The sequence below is a fragment of the Pseudonaja textilis genome, chromosome 2 (genome assembly GCF_049901715.1).
Source record: "Pseudonaja textilis isolate UNSWEBS1 chromosome 2, rPseTex1.2, whole genome shotgun sequence".
NCBI lineage: Eukaryota > Metazoa > Chordata > Lepidosauria > Squamata > Elapidae > Pseudonaja > Pseudonaja textilis.
The window spans coordinates 153,351,208-153,374,022 of NC_141991.1; the positions used below are offsets into that span (position 1 = coordinate 153,351,208).

Sequence of the window (22,815 nt, forward strand, 5' to 3'; positions counted from 1 at the left end):
AGTTAGCCTACAATACTGCATTCTAACTACTGCGCCACCAAGGCTCCATACATATTCATCTCAGGCATGGAGAATCCAATCAGCTGTTTCATACAGAGTTTTTGCCATATCCTTAATTTTGTGATGGTCCTTTTAAAAAATTATCATTTTTCCCCAGGAGTCTGTCCTCCAGGTTATGGAGTTGATTATAAACGCCTTATATTAATTCCCAAAATATCTGGGTTTTTTTCCACATGAATAGCAACTTTCCCTTGCTCCAAGATGTCCCAACATACCATCAATTCCTTCTTCAGTTTCAAATTGTGGTTTCTCTTCTTCACCAACTCCATAGTACACATCCCCAAAATAATTCTAGATAAGGAAAAGATAACATTCAAGATTTATTTGTCCTGAAGGAAATAAATCTTTAGCATTCTTGAAGCCACATTTTTCCTCCCTATTTGATCTTTTTAAACAAAAAAGTATTGCTGATTGAAACTGTTTTGTGGATACAGTGCCTGCTCCATGTGACAAACGCATCCCTCAAAACAGATATGATCTTCAACTGTTTGGATGCTGTAATTACTTACCTTTGCAGCAGAAGCTCATATGCAACCAATTAGAGCTTTTAATAATGGGGAGCCACAAATTTTATCAAAATATTAACATGCTAGTATATTAAACTGGCAAAGATAAACTGCATATGTTTTCCTTTACCCTTATTACCCTTTACCTTTATTCTTTACCTTTTACTTATTTACTTTTAACTTTATTCTTTACATTTACCATTATTCTTATTACCAAGTAAAAATACTTAAATAATTAAGGCCTTTATACCTAATGAGAGGGGCTTATCCCTACAGAAACAAATCATTGCACCACCAACTTTTACCCAAAACATAGCATGTAAATAGCAATAACACCTTTATATACAGCTTCAAGGTATTTATCTAATATCCAATATATCTAATATAGTATTTATATAATATCCACTCAAGAGTCGCTTTGAACTATGAGATGGGTGGCAAATAAATTTGATAATAATAATGATTGATAATAATAATCCAGGCACATCCTGTCATGGCTTGATTCGCAAACCCTGCTCACAGTCAGACAAGAAGCAACAGGGGGAGGGAGTGGGTTGGAATGTAAGGGAAGGGGTAATGGAATGTAAGAGCACTGACTCCAAGGGGAGACATACCAGCATTCTAAGGTCACCGGCTGGGAAAGTTCACCAGAGTCTGTTCCCCAAATAAACTGAACATAATTGATTGGATGGAATAAAGTGACAAAGGGAGGACCAGGGAAAAGGGTAACTTTTAAACTATGTTGTTTGCATACGAAACCATTAGAATTGGTTTCATATCATACTTCCATATCCATAACTGCTCAGTAAATTATACTCTTTAGAAACAAAAATGCTCCAGGAATTTTTATTTGCTGCATGCACTGAATGGAATTGTTGACATTAAGCTAATTCTCACAGTAATACTCTGTCTAGAACCCACCAGGAGGTTTAAGGAATGATATCATTTACAGAGAAAGACTTAAGACTGTCTTTGTTTTCTAGTGAACATTTTTGAGCTACTTCTCCTTAGTTTCAGCGGCTTTAAGGACAATGCCTTTAACAGTTAAATATTTTGCTGGGTTCTTGGGAAGGTTATTTTGCCAGGCATTTCTAGTTCATACATTCAGTTCCCATATTCTTCAAAAATGGTCAATCCACCAGCTGTACACAAAGCCACATCTATATTTACAATAAGCAAGTACTTAGGCAGGCAAGGACTTGTCATGTCATGCAAAAAACAAAGAAAAAAACTGAATTTTGAGCAGTTCTGCTATTAAATTTCACTAGTGCCATAAACTCCCTAGGTGACTTTAAGCTGGTTGCTATTCTACCACAGCCCCAGTTCCACACAATCAATACTCTTAAACTTGGAAAGTAGGAATCAGATTTACACTACAGCAGACTATGTCTTATTCTGTCTAAGCAAATAGGGAAGATCAACTACTCACCTCCATAAGCTGGTCATGCAGGTGGGGATCAAAGTCTCCTTCCAGGTCACTTTCTTGAAAACTGTTACCTGCTCTACCAGTGATCTTATGTAGCTTCTCTAGCCGTTCCAGGATCTCCTGACGCTTCAAGTTCTTCAGGTGCTTCAGCTCCTGCTGCTTCTGTTCCCTCTCCTTTTAAACAAATTAGTAAGTCCATGACTTAGGAAACTAGAGTGTTGATTAAGAGATAAACCATTGATTAATGAGGTACACTGGGTCAAGATTTAGTCCAGATTCCAAGCCACTCACTTTTCTCTTGCGCTCCCGAATTTCTTGGCGTTTCTCTTTGCGGTACTCATCCTTCCGACGCACAGATGTTGTAATAATGCGGGGATATGTTTTTACCTATTAGGGAGGGAATGGGAGTGAAAAGAGAAAGGGGATTTTATTCAATATTTATTGAACTGAGCATTTGGCCTTCCCATTCAGATTCCTACCCACTTCTACCACACTTACATGTTGTGCTTCAGGTTCCTCAAAACGAAAGTTGTACTTGCGCTCAAAATCTTCTTGCTTCTTTAAGAAGAACTCACCCTCATCTGATGAGTCTGAAACAGCTAGCTGGATTCCAGGTGGCCTATGGGGAGGCAGCACATATTGGACACAGTATTACGTAAGTCAGTGATTCTTAAAGTATGATCCTAGGATCACTGGGGGTCCCAAGACCCTCTTAAGGGTTCATGAAATCAAAACGCCAGATATTAAAGATACTTGCAAAACTTTAAAACAATGTAACTTAATTTGTTAAAAATATTGGGAATTTTCATGAAAACTATTTATGTTAATATCAAATAAACTTAATATATTCAATATATAAATATTTTACAAATGCATCAATTTTAATATTTAATGTTTAAATGTTGATAAATATAACCCATACAAATGAAAGCTCTTTTAGAGTCTTCCATAATTAGAAGAGGTAAGCGGTCCTGGAGCAAATAGTTTAAGAAATGATGACTTGATCAAACACAGCTGAAATATTTTCTACAATTCAATATTCCTTTTCTGCCCTAGCACATTGTGTAACCCTTCAGGAATTCTCAGTAGCAGCGTTATTTCAAAAATAAGTCCTATCTCCACTGGAGTTATATCTAAATTGTAGCTAAATTATTTATAAAGCATTATTATACTTTAATACAGGAGTGTCAAACTCACGACAGCGTCACATGACATATTGGGATTTTCCGCTCTTCATTAAACTGGGCATGGGCATGGCCAGCACATGATGCATCTGGCCTGCAGGCCGGGAATTTGACAGCCCTGCTTTAGTAGATACAGAACAATTTACAATATTTGGCAAAAGAATTAATTTTAAATCAAGGGAACTGTTTTACAAAGTATAGCACTTAAATGGAATACACCAATCTTATGGTGTCAATGCTACATCATGGTTTACTCCAAAAAGTTTGGACCCATATTTCAATTAAAAAGCCTGGTGGTAAATATGCCCCTAGCAATAACCAATCGCCATTTCTCACAACTACCCTGATTGGACACAGAAATCAAACAATCTTTCAAGAACCCAATAGGACCAAAGTTGAATTTCTAGGACAGTGTTGCACCGAATGCTGGAATGGGAGTGCACGAATGCGCACACAGGGAGGGGGTGGGAAGCTGGAAGAGCAGCTCCCAAACGTGTGTGTGCGGCAGCACCAGAAATTGGGAGAGCAGCTCCCTGGTGTGCATGCTGGGAAGCTGAGCTTCTAGTTTCTGGCATGCATATGCACGCAAAGACCAGCTAGCCACACACGGGAAACTGGAACCTGAGCTTTAAGTTTCCAGCATTCCTCCACACGCAAAGACCATCTGGCTAGCCAAAACCCAGAAGAACAATGGGCGACAGCTGGCGTGCCTGGAGAGATGGCTCTGCATGCCACTTCCAGCATGCTTGCCATTGGTTTGCCATCATGGTTTTAGGAGGACTGTGGAGATTGCTATAACACTATTGGACAAATTACTATGTTGTCAGTCTAGTTAACAGTTGAAAAACAGAAGAGGAAGTAAAGGAGAGACAAAAACAGGCTAGTGTATGTAATTCTATGCAGTGCCTGGTAACTAAAGCTATGCTTAGATTGCATGCAAACATACTGAGCAAATGTTGGAAGAATTAGGCTATTCTAATACTAGGATCAAATTTATGTAAAAACAGAGGCCTTATTATCAAACCAAGGTAGTCTTGCAACTGGTTTCTCACGGTGATCAACCAGTGTTTCTGGGGTGCTCAACTGAAAATGGAGAGATAACTCTCCCTACCAATATTCCTTGTAACTGGTAGTTGGAGACATGCTTCCCAGACATCTGTGGTAACATTCAGTATAACAGGTCTATTCACCTTGGATTTATTCAATCCCTCTTTAAAGCTATTCAAGTCAGTGGAAATCCCATCTTGTGAGAATGAATTTCCATAGATTACAATAGCTATGTGCCAAGCAAAGAACCTTCTTTTATTATTATTTTTAAATTTCCAACCTGCTGCACTGAATGACCCCTAGTTCTAAAGTCTGAAGAGAAGAAGCTTCTCTCTGGCCATCTTCCTTACATCATATATGATTTTATACATCAGAGTCACATCATCCTTCAGTTGCTTTTTCATAAATGAAACAGATCCATCCATTCAGAGAGACAATGTTCTAACCCCCAATCATTCTAGAATTTTTTCCATACTTTTCCAATTCTATCACTTCTTCTTTCAAATGTGGCTACCACATCCGCTTCAGTACACAAAATTCCAAGTTTGAATGTCTCACAAAGGTATCAAAGGATATCATGATATGGTCAAGTTTATTTTCAACCCCTAACATAGAATTGACTTTTTCATAGCTGCTATATACCGAGTTACATTCTTAATGAGCTACTAGTGATAACCTCAAAGTTTTTATATATACATTTGAATATAGATCTATGTAATACATCATTAGTAGACTGTGAGAAATCAATGAATTCCTTTCCTATTAGCTCACTCTTTCTCCATTTTTGAAGGGGAAGAAAAAAATCAAACAAAAAAGTACTGACCCTTCCTGTTGATGCTCCTGTTCCTGCTCCTGCTCCTGTTCCTCCTCACTGCTTCCTTCCTTATAACATTGGTTTAAGATATAATCTCTCAGAAACTGCTCTCCTTCATCCAGTTTCGGATCATTCCAGTATATTTTCAGTGGTATCTGTAGAGATAATTAGAAATACACAGATGAAATCCAAAACATATTACTAAGAATAAAAATATGAACTAGACTCACCATTAAATTCACTCCAAAGCAGTGGTGGTATTCTACCGGTTCAGCCTGGTTCTGCCAAGCCGGTAGCAGTGAAGAGCAGCAGAGACCAAACCGGTTCTCTCCGCCACTCTGCTGTTGGGCCCACCCGCCTGCCCAGACACCTAGACTCACCTTTATCCTCTGAATTTGAAGCGCAGCTGCTTTGAGCGGCACAGAAGAGTGCCGCATGGCAGCTGCTGAAACGACCGGGATCATGCAGGCTTGCAGGTGAATTAGAACGCCTCTGCACCTGTGCAAATGCCTCTGTGCCTGCGCATAGTGCGCGTTTGGCACGCACACACGCAAAGTGGGTGCACGCGCACAAAGCACGCCCACCAAGCCACACCCACTGAACTGGTGGTAAAAATATTTGAATCCCACCACTGCTCCAAAGATGACTGTCAGCCCACTTCTTTGCTCAGGGATGATCTAGAGAACTCTTTTATGACCATTTGATCATATAGGTGATGGAAGGTGGTGGACAGACTATGATGAGACACAGAGAAAACTAACAAGACCTTTCAAGTTTTTGGTTTTATGATACTGCCACCTTCATAATGAGCCTTTTTCCTTCCATTATTTTATTGCTGCAACTTGCAATTAAAATTAGCCAGAAGATTACCAATAAAAGAAATTACTCAAATGCTCAAGAATAAAGGCTGTCCTTCCTTTCTTAGTACTCTCAAATGGAAGTTCTAGATCAGTAAATAGATTATTTTCAGAGAATAATACAAGTCAGTTGAATAAGTGTTATTATAGGGCCTATTCAATCAACAAGAATCAATTATATGCTAAACCAAAATAACCCATTTGTATAGTCATCCAACATCAATTGTCCCCAGCCCTTTACTAGCCAGATCTTGAAGTTCATTCTCTGCTTCTAGCTTCTTTTGACCTTTCAACCAGCTGATATAGTCTGCTTCCTCATGTTCCTGAAAGAAAGAGATTAAGTATTACACTAACACCCCTTTATAGTTCCAGCATCATTTTGTGAGGATTTTTATTTGCATTTTAAATTACTTTCAAATTCATCCTTGAGTTAGATTATTTTTAGTCAAAATATTCATACTTTATTTTTGCCCCTCCTTAAAAAAAATCAATATATATTTGGCCACTCAAAATTTTTCAGTGTTTTCAATCTTTCTCCATTATAACCCAAGTTTTCAAAGCCTAAGTAATACCTGGGCTATCTTGAAAGAGATTTGGGTGATACTGAAGTTTAGACTGGTTGTTTATTTTAGGAAGCAAATTATCCTTTGTCTAATATCTGCCATTTATCTTTAAGTTTATTTGACAGTTGACAACACTGGATGGCCAGATTCTCATAAGACAGTTGACCCTACTACCACATGGCAAATGATTTATTCAGCACAGCTGCAGAGAATCAGCAAGATATAAAGCTGCTCCAATTTAGCTGAAAATAATTAAATTTCCAGATATTCCAGCTTTCTTGGCTGAAATTAGTGTAGAGACTTTAAATAGCTTGTTCATAAATATTTAGTTATTCTATAGAGGGGTGTCAAACTCAATTTCATTGAGGCCACATCAGGGTGTGTTAGACCTTGCAGGGCTGGGTGGTTGTGTGGCCAGGGGCATGGTGGAGCAGGTTAGGGAAGCTTCATGAGTTGACATTATTACTTATTCTTCATACTCCACTAAACTTTTTATTTCTAAATGTATACCCCATTGTTCAATAGTAAATTGATTTTCCAGGCAGAAAAGCTATTTATACTATTGTATTTTTATTATTCAACTAATAATAAAAATACAATAGCATAAAAACATGATAATACAAGATCTAACAGCAGAGGTAAATTTCTAGGATAGTAAATAGAAATGGCTGTCAATTACCGATTGTTGATTATAGATTAAATGGACCTACAGTATGTAAAATTTGGCATTAAACTGTAGTATTAACAGGATGTTGCTTGATTTTTGTCCAGATCAAGTACTTACTTGAGGCCACATAATTGTAATTCAGTCCAATCCAGTCCTCCTGCAGCACTCTGCCAGCCGAAAACAGGGCCCACAGGGGCCTTGCATGGCCCGTTTTCGGCCATCAGAGTGCTGCAGGAGGCTGTGGAGGCCGAAAATGGGGTCGGGGGGGGGGTCACATGCAGCCTATTAGGGCCGGCAGAGGCACCGTGGGCCAGTCCTTTGATATTTCCAGACTGGCCCCATGGGCCAGATGTAAGCACCTCATGGGCCAGATCCAGCCCACAGGCCTTGAGTTTGACACCCCTGTTCTATATTGCAATCTATTTGAACTTCTATATACTACACATAGTTTGAATGATCCCAAAGATTTTATACCTCTAATATTACCTTTTTTGCAAAAATAAAATAAAGTCAGTTTGTGCATCTTCCCTCTTCTCAACTCTGTTTTCTCGTTCAAAATGCTATTTACAGTTTGTTTAAGGACTGTTCAAAGTTACAATGGCACTGAAAAAGTGACTTATGACCATTCTCCACACTTATGACCATTGCAGCACTCCCATGGTCACATTATTTACATTTGGATACTTGATAGCTGGCTCACATTTATGACAGTTGCAGAGTCCCAGGTTCATGTGATCCCCTTTTGCAACCTTCTGACAAGCAAAGTTAATGGGGAAACAAGATTCATTTAACAACTGTGTTACTAATTTAACAACTGCAGTGATTCACTTAACAAATGTGGCAAGGAAAGTTGTAAAATGGGGCAAGTTCACTTAATAAATTGTTCACTTAGCAACATACATTTTTGGGTTCAATTGTGATTGTTAGTTGAGGACTACCTGTAAAGAAATCTGCAATGGTCCAATACAGAATGGAATAATCATGGACATTACAGAGAGACCTGCACTCCCTGCATCTTTCTATCCATTCCCTTTGTGTGCTCAGAGAAGTATGAAAATAAAATATTTGACCAATATAATTCACTGGAATTCAGTTGTTCTAAGTTAAGCTAATTCTTGTATTTAAGCAAGGTGCTAATCCTACCCTAGACCTAGTGAAGCATCTCATGAGTGTGTATTCAATAATACAGGTAAATTGCATACAAGATTCAGAGAACACATTCAGCATCCTATTTCTTTTCAAGAATGGGTATCTGAAATATTAGAAAGATATGTCACTGTTGAAAACTCTTTGAATATCAGAAGTTGACAAAAAAAATGCCATCACAGAAAGAGGATATCCTGTGTGACATTCCCCACAAATCTGAAGAGATTAATTAATATTTCAGACAGCCTAGAGAACCAAACAGAAAAAATATGTATTTCCCACCTTTCCTTTAGAAACTAAGACACTGAGTTCCAGAACAGTTGCCTGCTTAGATAAGACAGACCTAAATAATACTACCTCATATAGACACATACTTTCTCTTCCTTACTTTTAACCCGTTTCTGAAGTAGAGCTGAAGAATTGCCATTGTCACCTTCTTCTTCATCACTTTCTGCCACAAACTTTCGGAAGCTGCATCAGAGACAAAGGTAGGTTTAATATAATGTCAAGCGTTTTTGGAGGTTAAAAATCAATACTACCACACAGCACATAGTCATATTTACAACTACAATAATTAGTTGGGGGAGGAGGTGGAGGAGGTGGCGGCAGCGGCTCGCGTTTTCTGCGATCGCGAGCCTAGAGCCAGAAAACAACGCGAGCCGCTGCCGCCACCTCCTCCTCCCCCTCCTCCTCCCGAGGGGACTGAAAGCAGCTAGGGCTGAGGAAACGAAGCCACCTCGGCTCGCGTTGTTTTCTGAGCCTAGAGCCAGGGCGCTTTCATTGCACGGCGGAGCTTCTTGTTTCAGGAAACACCGGGCGTCGTTGCTGCCCCGAGGGGAGGGCGATTCTGGGCTGCGCAATTGGGGGACTTTGTGGCTTTAGGTGGGTGGGTGGGAGCGAGGACGGACGGAGTCCGCGAAGTGGGGCTTGCCTGCCTTTGCTGGCTGCCTCTGCTTCCTTAGGGGCGGGGAAGGGGGCTCATCTGGACCAAGGGTGAGTCTCCCCCTCAGTTTCCCATGAAGGATCTTCCGTCGCTTTTGCCTTCTGCCTATGTCTTCCCTCTGTTAAAATCCCCCCCACACACACACACACTTATTTTCAGGCGGATAGATTTCGTGTCTGAGCATTCTCACATGACGGTGGGTCTTTTCTCACCCCTAAAAACAGTTAAATAAAGAAAAAACAATACATCCTCATGCAAGAACTTTTCTGCTTCCGATTACCCCCATGCTTACAAGTTGCAAAGGAAACACGGAAGCAGGGAAGGGGCTGCCCAGCTCCGGAGCTCCACACCATTTTTTTTTCAGAGGGAATCTGACTCGAGTATAAGCCGAGGGGTTTTTTTTCAGCACAAAAAATGTGCTGAAAAACTCGGCTTATACTCGAGTATATACGGTAATTATACCTTATTCCCCCAATGCCTATGGAGGAACAGGATTCCAAGATGATTTATTCCCAAATCACACTTTATAGACATTTACCATTTGGAGGATATGTACACATATAGAGCAATCAGCATGAAGATTCTGAATCACCCAAGTTGTTTCCACTGAGTTCCTGGCTTCCAAATAGCTAATAACTACTATGAATTCTTGTCTCACCTCTCCTTCAGCTCCTTCTGTTCTTCTACATAAGTCTGTAAAAAGAAGACAGGGAAAAAGAAGATTCACCCAGTAACTTTACATGTTTCTAGAAGAGATTATGAGAGGATCCAGACTTCAAATTGATATACTCCTTGCAAACCATACTCACTTGTTGACTTTTAACTGTTATCTCTTCTTCATCCTCTTCATCTTCATATTTGCTGCAGAAAAAACAACGAGTTGACCAATCCTTGCTCAGAAACACTTGTATTAGGAATCTGCCCACCAATTAGCTGGGTTGGGAATATATACACCAACAATGTATGTTTGTAGCTTTAAGACAAAATCAATGTATTGATTTATACTATATTCCGATTGGTTGATTATATTGCAAATTACCATAAGAGGGAACTAGAGATCATAGCTTGCTCTCTCTGACATTCTGTCTCTCTGACATTCTGTTGCTATCTAAGGTTCTCAGTTGTATTTATGCTGTGCTTATACTTCGATATTTTTGTTTGCTGTAAATGACAAAGGCAATCAGTAAGAAGACTTTGTAATTGGATATTCTTTGGACTGTAAAACGTATATGACCTGGACCGTTTATTGGACTGTGCTATTTCTTAAAATAAACTTTAACTCAATTTAGTGTATCTATGTGGCTGAATAATTATTCATAGCTACTCTCATAAACGTTTCTATGTGCATATCCTTGTTACTCAAGGGTTATTCTGTACATATCATAACAACTTGAAATGAAAGAAACCAAATTATCTGAAGCCTGAAGTTCAGTCCTCTGATATTGATGAATATTGCTTCCGGAGAGGTTGAAGACAAAACCTTCTCAGAAAGAAACAAAGCTGCTCATATATTCATGCTACTGGCTAAGCTAATATAAATTTATTAAGGAAGGGAAAATGAAGTACACACATATTCTTTCAGTTCCAAGTACAGAAATGTAGCAAGGGAAACTTAGCACCTCTATACTGCAAAAAAGCAAGTGTCACTTATGAAAATTAAATATATATATACCAAGGGTGTCAAACTCTATTTCACTGAGGGCTGCATCAGGTTTATGGTTGATCTTGAGGGTCCATGGTGAGTGTGGCTATAGTGGGCATGTCTGGCATGGGTGTGGTGGGCAGGATCAGTTCGACATTGCTCATGGCTGGGTACGCCTGTGGTGGCCTGGGTGGGGTTGGGGAAATCCAGTCTGCAGGAGAGGAAGGCAAGACCAGGGCAAGTGCCAAACCTTGTCCACCAGAGGAGCCTTGCCATCCCTTTCAGGCCATGAGGAGGACCCCCAGACAGTGGCATAGGCTGCCCAGAGCCCTGAGCAGTGGAAGACAAATGCCCAACCCTGCCCAGCCTTCCCCAAGGGGCCACCCAGCTGTGCTTATCTCCTCAAGGCTGCTGCTGCTGTGCTCATTCTCTTTGGCCAGGTTGCTTATGGTTTGTGTGGGAGGGCAAAGTGTGTGGGTCAAAGGGAGACCCATGCCCTCTCCATGTGAGGAGAGCCAGCTTTGTAACCAAAGCATCCTCAGCAATAGGATGGGAGGCCACCAGGAGAGGTCAGGAGGAGGGGACAAGGGGATGGCAAAAGGATAGCAAGGCTACTGATGGCCAAGTGCTAAGGCAGGACTTTGCTCATACCCTCCTTCCTCTCATTATAATTTTCTACCCTCCTTCCTTCCTTTTCCTTTCCTCTTCATTCTTTCTTTCTTCTTCCTTCCCCTCTTTCCTTCTTTTTCCTTTGTCTTTCCTCTTTCCCTTTCTCCTTTCCTGTCCCTTCTTGATACTCAAATGCAAAAGTGGAAACATTTCTTGATGCCTCCTTGCTATGATCAAATGCCACTTTTGCTAGTAGTTTGTGGCCACTTAAAAGACTGAGAACAAACCAGACTCAGTTTATCTCGTGCTTGCATTTAGTGGGGGCATCCACAGACAACAGTACAGCTGTGGCTGTACTGTAATAGCTGATCAGAGCTCCTCTATTTTTTATGTGCAACAGCTTTAGCATTTAGGATCAGAGGAAAGTTAGTTGCTTTTCTATTAACATATAATCTTTAAAAGGGGTCTCCTGTAAGGACCCTGCCATGGTCTAATTCAGACTGGAAATATAGCAAAGGAAAATATTTTTCTCACTCTGCTTTGGAAATGGCTGTTTGCAATACAGAAGGAGGGGATATTTTCCTAAGAGCTCACAATTCAAGATTACCAATGTTAAAGATTGGTAGCCATAGAGGAGAGGAGCCATAGCACCAGCACTCACCACTTCAACCTCCCACTCGCACTCTGCTGCAACTACACACACACACACACTGTAATTTTTCAACTTCTCACACTTTGGGTCTAGAAAAACATGCTAAAAAATAGTCTCATCAAGCTACAAATACCTCAAAAGAGGGCCCGGATTTCTAACGAATGGGGGTGGAAGGTGGGCGGAGGCGTAGTCCCCAGGGACGTTAGGCTGTGTGTGCTTGCTGCTTCCTATGCACAGACCAAGGGGGTGGGGCCAAAGCGGCAGTAAAGTCCAACCTGGATGGCCACCACCAGGTTGCAGATCAGCACCCGATTGGCCTGGACTTTCCAGTCTTTTGATGTTTCCAGGGCAGCAGCGCAGATTGGATCTAACCACCTCACGGGCTAGATTTGGCCTGCAGGCCTTGAGTTTGACACCCCTGATATACACTGTGCACAATTATTAGGCAAGTGAGTATTCTGAACATATCATCATTTTCATGCATATTTTCCACCTCCAAGCTATATAAACTTGAATGCTTAGTGGATATAAGCATATCAGGTGAGGTATATTTGTGTAATGAGGGAGGGTTTGGCCTAAGGAGATCAACACCTTATATCAAGGTGTGCATAATTATTAGACAGCTTCTTTTCCTAGGCAAAATGGACCAAAAAAGACATTTAACTGATCTAAAAAGTCAAAAATTGTAAAAAGTCTTTCAGAGGGATGAGGCACCCTTGAAATTGCTAAGATATTGGGGCGTGATCATAGAACCATCAAACATTTTATTGCAAATAATCAACAGGGTTGCAAGAAACGTGTTGAAAAATGAACAGACACAAATTAACTGCCAGATTTGAGAAGAATCAAATGTGAAGCTACCAGGAATGCAGTATCCTCCAGTGCTGTCATATTCCAGAACTGCAACCTACCTGGAGTGCCCAGAAGTACAAGGTGTTCAGTGCTCAGAGACATGGCCAAGGTAAAGAAGGCTGAAACTCAACCACTACTGAAGAAGACGCATAAGTTGAAATGGCAAGACTGGGTCAAGACATATTGAAGACCGATTTTTCAAAGGTTTTATGGACTGATGAGCGTGACTTGACAGGCTAAATGGATTGGGGGCTGGATCAGTAACAGAGCTCCACTTCGACTCAGACTCCAGCAAGGTGAAGGTGGAGTACTGGTATAGTCTGGTTTTATTAAAGATGAGCTAGTTGGACCTATTCGGGTTGAAGACGGATTCAAAATCAACTCCCAAGCCTACTGCCAGTTTTTAGAAGACACTTTCTTCAAGCAGTGGTACAGGAAAAAGTCTGCATCTTTCAAGAAGACCATGATTTTTATGCAGGGCCATGCTCCTTTGCATGCATCACAGAACTGTGTGGCTAGCCAGTAAAGGCTTTAATGATGAAAGAATAATGGCATGGCCCCTTTCCTCACCTGATCCTATTAAGAACTTGTGGAGCCTTCTTAAACAGGAGATTTATGGTGAAGGAAAACAGTACACCTCTCTGAACAGTGTCTGGGAGGTTGTGGTTGCTGCTGCACAAAAAGTTGATCATCAACTGATCAAGAAACTGACACTCCATGAATGGAAGACTTATGAGTTATTGAAAAGAAGGTTGGCTATATTAATCACTGATTTATTTTGTTTTGAAATGTCAGAAATATTTATTTGTACATTTTGAGTTGTTTTATTATTCTCACTTTAACAGATGCAAATAATTGTGCACACAAGGTATGTTCATTTGGAGGATTTAGTGAATTTTGCAATTCCATCATTCAAAAGTTGAGTTGGAAATGTAATCTGCTAATAATATTTAATTGCAGAGTTCTGTACATCTTGAATAAAAGTTTTGATTAGGCATTCTCACATATTAATTAAAAATCATAGACTATAAGGGTTGGATGGTATCTCAGGGATTAACCATCTGCTAATACAGGTCTAGAAAAGAATCCACCACCTCACAAGATAGTCTATAGAATCACCGAACTGTTCACGTCATTGGAAAATTCACTTGGTTAGATGTGCCAGAAGGGTTGAAATAAACATAAAGTTCCCCACAAAGATGCCACTTTGGGTATCATCCCAGGAATCTTTCTTTAGAAAAGAAATGATGGTAAAGCCAAACTGGTGGACTTATGGTCAAAGAATACTTTTTAATTATGAGCTTGAAGGCTAATTAGGCACCAAGTGCATTCCAAGTCCAATAAGGCTGTGAGGATCCCCTCTTACTCCAGAGGAGGGCACCAAAATCTCCACCCAGGTTGTCATAGGGATGATGGTGCCATTTACCATCGGGTTATCTTCCCTGTTGCTGTCACTTTCATAAAAGACCAAGGTGGGCTGGTTGTGGGTCAAAGTTCTCTCCCCTTCACTGGATTGAGGAGAGACTTCCATGACCTGTTCAGCCACCCACATTTTCAGCTTTGCAAGTGATTTCCTTGGCTTTGGATGGGCCAGGGTTTTTAGTGCAGATGCTGGCTGCAGTGCGAGGCAATTGGCTGTTTGGTGACCCACCTTTCCACATCGGAAACACGCTCCTAGGCTCCAGTGTGGCCTTTCCTGTAGTAGACGAAACCCCCTTTCCTCCACAGAGTGCCAGGTGTCTCTCAGGCATTCAGTGGGCCAGTTTCCATGCACCACATATTCCCAGTACTCCATCAGGTCAAGCTCCACCTTCATGGCTAACTGGTACCACACTCGAAGGTCGAGGCAATTGTGATACAGCTCCTTGTTCAACCCCTCCTGGAACTGGTAGAGCAGCATACACTCAGGTCAATCTCCTCGGTGAGTCAGCAGGCTACGAAAATTTTGGATGCACTTGGACATAGGCTGCTTGCTCTGCCATAATGAGTTGATGTGGGTTTCTGCTCACCGGGCTGTTGTGGAATCTTTGAATCTGTCCCACAATGCCTGCATGAAAGCATCCAGGTCTTGCAGCTCCAGAGCCCTCTCATCATGGAGAGACACCAGTCATCCTGCCGCATTGACTTCCAGGTTAGATGTAACAGCATTGGTCCAGGCATATTCATCTGGTTCCAGACCTGGCTCAGGAAATAGGCCAAGTTGTTGGGTTGACCATTGAACCCAAAATCTTGGATGCACTCGGCCACAGGTTGCTTGCTCTGCCATAAGGAGTTGATGTGGGTTTCTGCTCACCAGGCTGTTGTGGGATCTTTGAATCTGTCCCACTAAGGGAGGTGGCAGTCAGTCCTCTTGCACCAGGAAGTATCCAGGTGGCAACCCCACTGCTGCCAGGGGTGTCTGACCATTGACCTTGGCTGCCACTGGAGTTGTGTTGGTCCCTGCCCTGCTGGTGGGGAGGTGGCGGGTACAGAGGCCACTGCTGGGAGCTCTCACCATTGGCTGCAGGAGGGGAGGAAATGGGGTAGGCAGCAGTTTCATGGCACTCATCCTGGCTCCTGCAGTCATGGCCCTCATTGAAGTGGCTTCCCAGACTTCCAACCACTGAACTTCTCCTTCAGCTGTTCCAATGACAGACTATGAACTGCAGCTAGGAACTTCCATTCAGTTGAGTCTTCCCACTTGGTTGCTCACTTAACATTCCATTTGCTCCCTTGGGTCACCTGACTCCAGAGGAGATCTGTTGGTCCTCTACTTCCATCGCCTGCCCCATGTGGCTTACCCATCAGCCCTTGGGCCCCAGATATGGTCCTTCTGTCGCTCTCTCCCCCTTGAGAGTAGGCTGTTGCTCTGGCTTCTCAGTGGGGCATGCCTGGCCGCTTGCATCCTGGCTTTGGCTTCAGCTGCTGCTGGGGCCTCTTGAGAGGGGTCATCCCCTGGTGTGGCCCCCTTCATCTGTTTCTTTGCCAGCTGCCAACTTCCTAATGGAGTCCAGATAGGCGGCTACATGGAGAGCTGGTTTAATGTCAACTATCCAGTTGGCGAATCCTGAAAAAGGAACTCCTGGGACATTATTTTACCATGAGTATAAAACTTTATTGAATAAACCACACTGGCACAAAAGCGAAACCAGCTCTGGTTTCCCATACAAAAGCAAGTGTAGTTAAGTTCCCCTTTTCTCTAAGGGCCACTCACAGTCCTAAACATCCACCAATCACTTATGTTCATTTATTATGGGAAGCAGCCAGCCACACCAGGACATCTGCTGGGCATGTCCTTGTCAGCACATCTCACTGACGCCTTCAGTGTTTTTTCAATATCTTGCACTGTCAGTAATACACTTGTTCGTGACAAACTAACACTCTGAAACAATTTTATTTCATCTGGTACCAACAACTCCACAGCAGATACCATGCAATCTTTCACAAGCTCTCCCTCTACATGAGGCCTCAGCTTCTTTGCGATTAGCTTGCTCATTACATAACTTGTCTGAATAACATTATCTCTGTCACAAGGACTAGTGAAAGGGCTTGTTGTGATTCCAAACTCCACTGAAGAGCATTGATTTTATCCAGATACATTTGGCCTCCCAATTCATTGAAGTTAGCATGTTTTGAACTGTAGTGACATCTTTAATGTCAACAAAAAAATAATCATTTGTCTGTTTCTCTTGGAAAGAACAACACTGCATCATTTTTTTCTTTGTAATTGCCATTTGCAGGATGTCACACCACTTAAGTTTTAATAACTATCCAGTATGTGTGTGTGTCACCAACGACACAATTATTTTGCTTTGATCCACTGCAATACATACAGACGCAGGCAGCCAACAAGAAGCATGTGTCTATCCTGTCATGTACTCGTATGTGTCCTATCTCGTAATTGAAAGTCCTTGCTTGTCCCTCAAAATTTACATTATTATGATTCACTTAATATAAATTTATGTTGCTCTGAAAAAAGCTCCTAGATTTATTGAATTTCAAATCCCACCTGCAGTTGCCTTGGCAGAGCCTGACCAAATGATTTCACAGGTCTTATACAGCCCGCAGGTTGAATGTTCCCTACCCCTAATGTAGATGTTAAAAAGGAGTGAAGGGAGTATCAAGCTCTGCAGCATGCCACAAACAAGCAGCCGTGGGCTAGATCTCTTATCCCTATCCCCTTCCCTATTGGAAGCAGCCTTACAGAAAAGAGCCAACCTAGCAACAAAACTGTGTCACCCAGTTTTCTAGGAGTAAGTTTAAGGAACAGTAGTATAGTTTGAAAATTTTACATACATTTTACATACATTTTATTAAATTATGCAGCTATATAAGGATCTCATAATAATCTAACTTTTTCACAAATATTATCACATCCATATTTTTTTTAAAGCTACCACTTAAGTATTTATATAACTGTGCTAGATAATGGAAATTTTCCCAGAATAAGGAATCAGTATGGGTAATCTTCAGACAAACACAAATTGTGTTGGGCAAGATTATGAACCAAGGAACTGGCTACAAAGCAAGTCAAGCACTCTTTATACAATCTAATTGCTGATACATTATTTTAAACAAATGTGCATAGGCACTGGGATATTATAGACAGACCTCAACCTACAACCATTCAGTGACCATTTAAAGTTATTACAGCACTGAAAAAAAGTGATTTATAACTGATCCTGGCACTTACAAACAGTGCAACATCCCTATGTTCACATGATCAAAATTTAGACACTTGGCAACCAGCATATATTTATGATGGTTGTAGCATCCTAGGACCATGTGATCCCATTTGTGAGCTTCCCAATCAGCTTCCAAAAAGCAAAGTCAATGGGAAAAGTTTAACAACCACAATTCACCTAACTTCAATTATTCACTTAACAATGATGGCAAAAAAAATGTAAAATCAGGCACATCTTACTTAAAACCACTTCGCTTAGCAATAGAAATTTTGGTCCCAATTATAGTTGTAGATTGTATATCAATGAATATTAAATTTTACATGCCAAAGAAATGACATAAAAAAATAGCAGACAGCTTTGAGGAAATATGTTTCATGGTAAAATATCACCACATTTCTTTCAATGTGTATTCCCCATTAAGTGCCTGCTTCCTTTCTTATAATTCCTTTTTTGACAGTGAATGTAAATACAAAGATTAATTCTCTTTTTGCCAATTATTCTAGTGCCCAGGTGAGCATTTGAAAGGGGGGTGGGGGGTGCTCAGATAAAATCATAAACACAGTTGTGATCATGTGATTTTCCACTTAGCGATTTAATTCCTGGTCCCAATCCAAATTGTGATCATTAAATGAGAACTACTGTTACCATTTAAAAATACTTGAACACAGAAGATATGTATTTCAGTCAATCAGAATCAGAATAGAGCTGGAAGGGACCTTGGAGGTCTTCTAATCTAGTATCCTGCTCAAGCTGGAGACCCTATACCACTTCAGACAAGTGACTGTCCAGTCTTTTCTTAAACACCTCCAGTGATGAAGCACCTACAACTTCTGAAGGCAAGCTGTTCCATTGGTTAACTGTCCTCACTGTTAGAAAGTTTTTCCTTAATTCCAGGTTGCTTCTCTCCTTGATTAGTTTCCATCCATTGTTTCTTATCCTGCCCTCTGGTGCTCCAAGATTTTTAAAAGATATGATTCAATGGTTCTGAGGTAACATTTGCCAGTTCCTTCAGAACTCTGGGTGCAACCCATCAGATCCCAGTGATCTATATTCATCAAGGTCAGAAAGATGTTCTCTTACCATTTTCTTGCATATTTTCATTTTTAATTTCTAGTCTGTCAATTATATTTTTGGTAAATTAGGTTATAGTCTTTTGTGTGAAAGACTGATGCAAAGAATGAGTTAAGCAGCTGTGCTTTCTCTCTACTGCCTGTTATTTCCTTGCCATCTTCTGTCTTTAACTGTTTCCTTGACTTTTTTCTTGTTATTTATATGTTGAAAGAAGTCTTTGTTCATTCTGAGTCTTTGCTTTCCTGACTTCATCTTTGCAGATTCAGGCTATCTGCTGATATTCAGCCTTTGTTATGCGTCCCTCTTTCCATTTTTTATACTTATCCTTTTTGTCTTTCAATTTATCAGAGAGATCTTTATGCAACCATGCTGGTTTCTTCTTGGATTTCTTATTTTGCTTTTCCAGTGGTATTGTGTTGAACTGGGCTTTTACGATCCTATCTTTAAATGTTTCCCATGCTTCTTGTTTTTTCCTTTAGGATTGCCATTTGGAAACCCGCCCTCATGAACAGACGAGTACCTAACATGAAGAATGACACCAGACCCACACCCATGAGGGCCACACAAGATGCCACCACCACACTTCCACGCAGAAAGCAGACTCACACCCACACAGAAGATGAGACACGACCACAGACCAGAAGCCGCACTGCAGCTGCATCACTACCCACTTCAAACCCCTCCAAGCCATACATGAAGCAAACTTACACCCACCATGAAGATGCAGCACGACCACGAACTCGAAGCCAAACAGCAGGATCACAGCTCACCAGCTCAAATCCCCCAGCAACTAAGACTAACCTGAGCACAACCAAGCCCCAACCTGAACAGAACACACCTCCAGCCAATCAGAACACGGCCAACCCCCCAACCAATCACAACACAGCCAAACCCCCTACCAATGAGAACACACACCCACCCAATAAGAACACAGCCAAGCCCCCACCCAATCAAGTCACACCCCCACTAGCAGTTAAAAGGAAGAAGCAGCTGCGAGCTCACATCACTCTGAGAAGCACAGAGCCTAAGACAGAAGCCTGAAGATGATGAATGAGACTTCATCGAAACGTTGCCTAGATACTTCGAATCTTACGCGGGAGAAAACCCGAACAACCAAAGATCCATATATATTATATATATATATATATAGACACACACACATACACACACACGCACGCACATATATATATTATATAATATTCTTATATATAATTTGCTGCATTTTATAACGGGCCCTTTATAATGGCCTTTTATAAAATTGGTTCGGCCCTTGAACGCAGATCTGATTTTCCATGTGGCCCCCGACAGAAATTAATTGCCCACCCCTGATCTAGGAAGCCAAAATTCTGTTGATGACACCAGTGGTTCATTTCTAAAATCCTTTGCTCTCTCATTGGATGTTAGATTGATTATATGGTCTGCAGGCTATAGTTTCTGTTCTAAGAATTGAATCTCCTATCACCAATATTAGCCTTTTTTTCCCTAGGGAAGTCTGGAATACTTTTCTTCTTGTTGCAGGAATGCTGGATTATGCCTTTTTTTTCGAAACTAGAAATTATTGATGAATGCTCTTTTGTGTGTGTCTGGATATTTTCTTCAAGGGGAGGCTATGAAAGCGACAGTTCAGTTCCAGAGTGGCTTCACTAGAGTGGGCTAGGATAGATAGTAGGAGCTTTGCTCTTGGTTGTTGTTTTCTTCTAAAAGGGACATATTTTCATCTGTCTTGCTCTTAAGGTACATATCATGTATCCCCCAAAATAACACGCGGTCTTATATTTTTGGGTGCTCCAAAATAAAGCACATGGGCTTATTTTGGGGGAAACATGATTTCAGGGTGATTGGTCTGGTTGGGCACCCCATTCCCCAGCATGCACATAAGATATGACAAGTGCGCAGGGACCGACAGTATCCGACAGCAGCTGTAGCTCTCCAGTCCCTTGATCAACATACTCTGGGCCTGCACAGGTGAGTTGATTCCATCCAAGCAGCAGATGGAGGCAAAAGTACGATGGGGGGAAAGGCAGGTGATCTGGACATGCTACATGGACCGCAGGAAAGCCAAGACCACAAAGACAAGCCTCCTGCTGCCTGCTATGGCCTACCAATCCTACGGCCTGGCCGGATCACCTGCCTTCCCACCAGCACCTCTGCCTCAATCTGCCAGTACTGCCGCGCGAAGACAAGCTCGATTCTCGGCTTTACTACAGCTTGTGTGACATATCCACATCACATTCCTTTGCCTCCATCTGCAGCTTGGACAGGTGATCAACCTACCTGTGCTATGCAAGCTGCAGCTGCTGCAGACATCATCATCATCAGGTGCCGTGTGCCCTTGCCACCTCCTGTGCTGGCCACATCCACCCTTCACTAGAGCTTATTTTTGCTTTAAAAAATGCTTAAAATTAGGCTAGGTCTTATTTCAGGGTAAGTCTAATTTTCAGGGAAACACTGTATGTAGGCTCCTTTTCTACAGAAGTTTTTTGTTCCCTACTGTATACAACTTGGGTATATCAGTTTTCTTCATATATGGGGTCATCATAAGGATAAAAGAGCCTCGGTGGTGCAGTGGTTAGAGTGCAGTACTACAGGCTACTTCTGCTGACTGCCAGCTGCCTGCAATTTGGCAGATTGAATCCCACTAGGCTCAAGATTGACTCAGCCTTTCGTTCTTCCAAGGTGGGTAAAATGAGGATCTAGATTGTTGGGGGCAATATGCTATGTAAACCACTTAGAGAGGGCTGTAAGGCACTGTGAAGCGGTATATAAGTCTTAGTGCTATAAAAGTTCAAATACATAAATTCCGTGTTTTGTCAATGACTTGATAAACCTCAGAAAATAAGTGAAAAATGTACCTAAATGCTATCCCAATTACGTTCCTTCCTTAAATCATTTAAGCAAAGATAAACTCCTAGTGCTCAACATCTCTAGACTAAATATTAATGATGAGATAGTGTAACTTTTAATGTCTTACCCTGCCTTCTCAACCATAACTTTTCTTTCATAATCCTTAAGTAACATGGGTTTTTCTTTCTTCTTTGTGGAAGTCTTCTTACAAAGAGTGGCTGAGCAAGAATCTGAGAAGAGAATCAAACATAACTGACAACTTCTAGTAAAGTTAAATCTTTATCCAACCCAAATACAATAGTGTAGTCCGCCCATTACTTAAGAAGATATCGCTGGATTCCAGCCTGTCTCCAATCTTCCCTTTTTGGAGAAGGTGGTTATGCGGGAGTTCCAGGTTTCTGGATGAAACGGATTATCTAGACCAGGGGTGTGAAACTCATATCATCATGGCGATATTATGTGACGTATCGGGACTTTTCCCCCCTTTGCTAAACTGGGCGCGGGAGTGGCCAACACATGATGCATCTGGCCCACAAACGGGGACTTTGACAGCCCTCATCTAAGACCCCTACCAGTTAGGATTCAGGCCTGGATATGGAACAGAAACAGCATTGGTCGCGCTTCTGGATGATCTCTGGTTAGGAGCAGGGTGGAAGTAGTGCATCCATCCTTGCTGTACTTGACCTCCTGGCGGCTTTCGATACCATCGACCATGGTATTCTTCTAGAGCGGCTTCAGGGGATAGGAGTGGGAGGCCCTGTGCTATCTTGATTCACTTTCTTCCTCTGTGGCCACTCTCAGTGTTGATAGAAGGGGAGAAATCGAGTCCTCGCCCACAGGGCGGTACTTTCTCTGTTCCTGTTCCAACATTTATATGGAGCTGTTGGGTGTTCCCCTCATGCACCCAATGCACCTCGGCACCACCAAGGCCACTAGCAGCTTGCACAGATCCATTAGGCCACTGCCATCGCTGATTGGAGCACCAGGTCCACCCAACCTGAAGGAGGTGAAGCAGCCAGCTAGAAAGCCAAGTAGAGGTGGTAAAGCATACCCAGCAGACAAAAGCAGCCACATGAGCGGTGCCATGGCTGGCCAAGCCCAGCCAGCATCGTGTGCCTCCACCCCCATCTCTGCTGGGCCTGGGCGGTCATGGCACTGATGAAGATCCGGTTTTCCCCACTTGCGGTGGCCACTTTTACCTGCTGGATTTGGGTGTGCTTTACCACCTCTACTCGGCTTTTCTAGCTGGTGTCTTCACCTCATTCAGG

At 41.7% G+C, this 22,815-nt stretch overlaps 1 protein-coding gene and 1 long non-coding RNA gene across 3 annotated transcripts in view; both read right to left on the reverse strand.

The window, feature by feature from the left end:
- LOC148127181 (uncharacterized) overlaps window positions 1-22,815 on the reverse strand; it is a 155,232-nt gene that overhangs the window by 50,251 nt on the left and 82,166 nt on the right. The window lies entirely within an intron of this gene.
- Window positions 1-22,815, reverse strand: part of KRI1 (KRI1 homolog) — a 78,742-nt gene that overhangs the window by 46,540 nt on the left and 9,387 nt on the right. For both annotated transcript variants that reach the window (XM_026716710.2, XM_026716711.2), the window contains exons 4-13: window positions 21,675-21,777; window positions 10,023-10,074; window positions 9,872-9,906; window positions 8,645-8,741; window positions 6,140-6,217; window positions 5,047-5,192; window positions 2,491-2,611; window positions 2,284-2,379; window positions 1,996-2,166; window positions 276-351 (exon numbers count right to left, since the gene is read on the reverse strand). In XM_026716710.2, the coding sequence (XP_026572495.1) occupies window positions 276-351; window positions 1,996-2,166; window positions 2,284-2,379; window positions 2,491-2,611; window positions 5,047-5,192; window positions 6,140-6,217; window positions 8,645-8,741; window positions 9,872-9,906; window positions 10,023-10,074; window positions 21,675-21,777 (975 nt within the window). The remainder of the gene's footprint in view (window positions 1-275; window positions 352-1,995; window positions 2,167-2,283; window positions 2,380-2,490; window positions 2,612-5,046; window positions 5,193-6,139; window positions 6,218-8,644; window positions 8,742-9,871; window positions 9,907-10,022; window positions 10,075-21,674; window positions 21,778-22,815) is intronic.